Source organism: Pyxicephalus adspersus, chromosome 6 (genome assembly GCF_032062135.1).
Source record: "Pyxicephalus adspersus chromosome 6, UCB_Pads_2.0, whole genome shotgun sequence".
NCBI classification, from domain to species: Eukaryota; Metazoa; Chordata; class Amphibia; order Anura; family Pyxicephalidae; genus Pyxicephalus; species Pyxicephalus adspersus.
Window position 1 is genome coordinate 107,615,822 of NC_092863.1, and position 5,489 is coordinate 107,621,310.

Genomic DNA, 5,489 nt, shown 5'->3' on the forward strand with positions numbered 1-5,489 from the left:
AAGGATTTATTCTCATATCAACATGAAGGTTTATCAATATGTGATTATGTAACTTTATGTGCTGACATTTCTAATAAATCAAACAAATGAAAATGTCAGAAATAGAAGAAATGTTCTCCAGCCAGCACACATTTCCCTGAAAACATTTTTGTTCAGCAGGCATTGGCTCTACTCTGTATGTTGATTTTCTCCTACCTTTTCTCACAGATCCAGGGGAGACGCTCGCTGCACCGGGATAAGACCGCCCCCTGATCCCATTTTGCACATTCCCCAGATTTAGGATTTGGAACATTCCACCTGGAGAAATCACCAAACCATTATTACACATTAAATACAAAGATATGAGTCAAATGTCTCTGAAATCAGAGAGGAAACAGAAAAAGTGTAGACTTAAAGAGACCCTGTCACCCTGTTCCTTCCCTTAATTATTTTTCATACATTTGCAAGGCAACCTCAAATTTTCTAGCATAGTTTTATTACAGGGTAGTTTCAATACATTTTCAATACAGGGATCGTAGTACACTGTTTGACCACTGATGTTTTGATGGCGCTGTTCTGCAGAAACAGCTGTTAGGTCTTGCTTGCTAAACTACATACATGTTGAGAGGTCCCTGCTGCCTGTTCCCTGGAACTGTGCCTGATGTTCGAGAGGAAGGCTGGCCTGTGTGTGGGTTAAATAATCCTTTCAAAAATCTGGAATTTTCGAAAATCTGCCACTTCTTTGGTCCCAATGCTGCCAGATTTTTTGAATTTCATCTGTGAACTGACTGGTCTTTATTTGAGGCTAATCTGAGCCCAATACGTAACGCAGAAAATCTCTTTATGTGTTTCTATGTGCAAGAAAGAAATAATCCTTACTCTTGTGTTCCATCAGACCAAATCCATTGACTCTCCCAAGATCCTTTTTTTTCCTTTGGTTGTAATCCAATCCAGAATGATTTGTTCCCATCCTGTATATAGCACTAAAGTAATATATTAATCAGTTAAAGTAAAATGAAAATAGAAAACAGCGTCATTTGCCTTTCTAATAGGAATGAGTGAATCTGCCTGGGTTGATTTTTCACATTGGAATCATTATAGTAAAATCTGATCAGTTTTTTGGCTAAGCAAACTATTTTTAAAGGGCCATAGGAGGAACTAGTCATGGCCAGGGGTATGTATATAGATGCAAAATTAAAAATCCTTCAAATAACACACCTAGGGTAAGTTGTATATGGCGATATCATTGCCAGTAACACATGTGACCAGTCCCTACTGCAAATGTATCCTTCAACTCACAATTTTATATCTGACGTTCATTGGGACAAATGTACTCGATACAGATTTACAGACAAGATGCTCTGGATTCTCTAGGAATCTGTCTGGAAGAATGGAGATACCACACCCAGACATAGGAAATAAAGGGTAAGGTAAGTATCATTTTAACTTTTCATTGACAGTCTGCATTAAGTCTGCGATGATACAGCAGTATAAAATTCACAAGTGGCAGGACAGCCACAAAATATGGAGCCTCTAGTTAGTGTTGGTATCCTATTGACAGCAGGGAACTGAGGGTAAAAATGTGTTATCATGGGATAATATATTCTTAATTCCTAATGTGTATTCTGCACAAAGTGTGAGAGGGACAAGTGTGGGTGAATGAGTGGATGAATGTGCTTAATCTATGTGTATTGTGTATAAACTGCATCAATTATTAAAAACTTGAATTTGGCCAGGCAATGTGCAGAGGTTACACACGAGGACATCAGGCAATATTACCTTCAGTATGGAGTCCCTATGCCCAACAGTGCCCAACACAGCTCCATTATCTGCACAGAAATCCTCGCTGTCCTTTTTTGACTTCTTATCAGTGGAGAAGAAATAACATTTCTGATTGATCAACATCCATCCGCGGGGGCATTTAATGGTGTAACCTGAAATAGAAAAATAACAAAAAACATAAAACAGTGAATTTACTTTTTACTGTAAGCAATCCTGAAATGTAGGGATGAGGTTCGGGGTTTTCCTGCCTTGGGTCATGACATCAATCAGGATTCCCTGCTGCATATTAACGGTCTGTGGGGTACAGTGTGAAATGCTTTAGCAAAGTCCAAGTACACTATATCAACTGCTACTCCCCTGTCTACATGTTTACTCAATATAATATTTTCGAGCAGAAACCTCTCTATGTGGCTCTTTATCAAACACATGAGGACCTTTCCAACTATGGACGTATAACTAACGGGTCTGTAGTTACCTGGTAATGACTTTGCTCCCTTTTTGAAGATAGGAACCACATTGGCCTAACGCCAATCCATCAGTACCTTGCCAGTGATTAAAGAGTCTCTAAAAATTAGAAATAATGGCTTGTAAATAAATGAGCTCAGCTCTTTGAGGACACGTGGATGTAATCCATCAGGTCCTGGTGTTTTGTGAACCTTAATTTTTCCCAGCTGTTTCTCAATCATATCAATTCTGAGCCAATTGTGACTCACTTAAGGCAGTGGCATTGCTATTATGAATTTGGACTTGAGCTCTGCCATTTTCCTTTGTGTACACAGAGTTAAAAAAACTTTGTGTTTAGTAAATCTGCCTTGTCTTTATCCCCAGTTACCAACCCAGCGACATCCTTTAAGAGCCCTACATGCTCTGAACTTTTTGCTATCAATGCAATCTGTCTTTCCTTTTGAAGTCTCATCCCGATGAAATTTACCTCTTTAGGCTTCTTCAGAGAAAGGATTTGAGATGTGAAATTTAGAAGTATCCCAGTAAACTACCCTCTAAGTAAGTAAGGGTGTACAGTCCCAGGGTGAGGAGGGCATCTCCAGTCAATCTGGTCTTAGGGAGAGATGAAACCATAGTGAGCATGTTCCATGCCTTATCCTAGGTTATATAGAGTGCTGGAAGGCAGAGCAGGGTGCCCACACTAGGTGATTTAAAGTCTTGGAATCCAGCTCACTGGGACGGGATGACATGGTAAATTTTTGGCAGGAATAGAAAATCTTTATTGGTTGCAGGAAGTCATAGGGTGAGTTGGGTATCAAGTAAATACCCACCTAAATACCATGGTGTTGCTTAGGATGCAATGTGAATGCTTCTGTAGGGAGCATGTGAGCCCACCTCTTTATCTCTCAAATTCCATCTTGAATAAAAGAGAGGCCCATAGCAAGGAAATATGCGCAGGGCCTACATGACAGGGTGGGAGGGCAGCACTTGGGGTGGAAAGGGTTAACTGAGCGGGAAAAGTTTAAGGAGGGGTTTGGTTAAGGGTTGGGTCGGATGTAAGTGAAGGAGATAAGGAAGGGTTAAGTAGTGGGATCAATGGAATTGAGGACACTTTTTTGTAGGAATGAAATTTGGGAGGAAGCCAGTAGTGTTTGACGCTTTGATGCAGCAACTTAGGGCTGCAGCGGCCTCACAAGGTGAGGCCTGGTTGCAGGAGAGGGTAGCAGAGGCAGTTGGGGGGGGGGCTGCCAGTAGGCCACTTCTGCTAGGTTAGGTGTGCTACAGCCTTAGGCATAGGCCTCCTCTGCGCCTGACCCCAAAACCATTTGCCAGGGCTCAGCACTATAATGAATGCCCTAAGCGGGACCCTACCTAGCCTGACAGCTGGCCGCAGCTTGACTCGTGCTGGCCCAAGGGAAGGAATCCCCTACATCAGAGCGGAGTGCTGGTGAGGGGCTGCGGTTGCCAGGGAGCGCAGCCCCCGTTTACCTGCGGGTGAGGCCTTGCGAGAGCAGTTTACTGATGGTTTGATTGGTTTTGGTGTATATATTTTGGAAGTAAGTGGTGGGCTGGGGGGTGGCCTAGAGAATGGGTAGAGGTGGATTTAGTTAAAAATGTGGTGGTCTTGGAGCTTTTCCCGATCCTGCAGGTGAGGTGGTTAGTCCATCAAGGCATAGGGCTGGGGGCATTTTAGTGCAGTATGTTCGTTCTTCGGAGGAGAAGGTGAGTTTACTCATTCGGCGGTCGAAGACAGATCAATATAGGAGAGGTTTTACGGTGCATTTATTTAATATGGGAGGGGTCTTCCATTTACACGGTGAGTGCGGTGTTAGAGTTGCAGAGGTGTGAACTGAGGTTGGGGGTCCATTTTTGTTGCATGAGGATGGCACTTTTCTGTCTCAGTTCCAATTTATTGCAGTTTTCAGGAGGTGTTTGGGTTTGTTGTGTGTGAACAGAAATGGATTTTATTTGGACTCTTTAAGGATTGGGGCAACTACGAAAGGGGCCAGATGGGGTTTAGGTGAGCAGGTCATCAGAGGAATTGGTAGATGGGAATCCAGGAGGTTTAGGCTGTATATTAAGCCGCATTTGTTATGAGTGTTTTTAGATTTAGGTAAGTGCAAGAGGAAGGAAGGTTGGTGGAGTTTGTCACATTTGAATGGTATTTTTTCATTAGGTGGTTGTCATTGTCTGGTGTGGATCGTCGGGCACTCCTATGTCTGGTGGGGTGGCAAGAGAGCGGAAGTTCGGCCCAATGGTTGGCATCTGGGTCTTCCCAGGGCGGAGGCAACGGTGTGCTGGATTGAGGTTCATAATACATGCAGGTGTTAATGATATGGGGTGTAGATCTGTGAGGGAGCTGATTAGAGATGTGAGGTTGAACTTTTTATGGATGAGGTTGGAATTCCCAGGGATGGTTATCGTGTGGTCAGATATGGTGGCCTGGACCAGCTGGAGGGAGGCACGGTCAGTCGAGAACATTAACAAAGCTAGAATCAAGGTGAATAAGGAGGTGGGTAGATTTATAGCGAGGAATGGTGGGATTGTGGTTGGGCATCTGGAGCTGGAGGAGGAGACTTCAAGATTTTTGGGCAGAGATGGGTTTCACTTGAATGCTCTAGGCATTCATACGTGGTTCCTTGGCCCTCAGGACGGAGTACAGAGAGCAATATGAGTGTGGAAGGGCGCACTGTGGCGGTTGAGGTCCCGGGCATAATTTCCAGAAGGGCAACCCAGAGGTAAGGTGCCCCCCTTTAATGGTGGTTTGGTGTGGGGCCCCTAAGGCAGAGCTGGGCAGCTAAGGGCCAGTGTGGTTTGGATGAAATTCTATATGGTGGGTGCGGACTCTACCTTTCCTAGACCTGCATCCTGGAGGTTTATGTGTGTTTCTGGTTGGTTGGCATTGTAAAATTAGTATGGTTGTGTAATAGGGGTGTTATTAGTATTATTGGCGGTTTAAAGAGTTGTTAAATGCTATTTGTTTATTTTAAGTCAATTATGTTTGGTAATTTTTATATGTAAATTTTATATGTTAAATTATTATAGGTTGTAAATTTTATAAAGTTTTATAAAGCTAATATATATTCATTATTTATTATTGGTAAAGGATATTTTATTTAGCGTTAAATGGCTGCTTGCCAGACATTTTAAGTCCAGTTGGGTGTCAAGTTGGGGGCAAGTTTGGGGGGGTAATTTTGAGTTTTGGGGGGTAAAGGGGGGAAGGTCCAAGCTACCCTAGTCATGGGAAAACCAAAGAGCGAGGAAAGAATTACGTTGCATGTTTG

At 43.0% G+C, this 5,489-nt stretch overlaps 1 protein-coding gene across 1 annotated transcript in view; it reads right to left on the reverse strand.

Moving 5' to 3' along the window:
* Positions 1–276: 276 nt before the first annotated feature.
* The window catches only part of LOC140332809 (C-type lectin domain family 9 member A-like), a 27,284-nt gene continuing 22,071 nt past the window's right edge, over positions 277–5,489 (reverse strand). Inside the window, exons 5-7 of the mRNA XM_072414001.1 lie at positions 3,694–3,785; positions 1,759–1,913; positions 277–297 (exon numbers count right to left, since the gene is read on the reverse strand). Of these exons, the coding sequence (XP_072270102.1) occupies positions 277–297; positions 1,759–1,913; positions 3,694–3,785 (268 nt within the window). The remainder of the gene's footprint in view (positions 298–1,758; positions 1,914–3,693; positions 3,786–5,489) is intronic.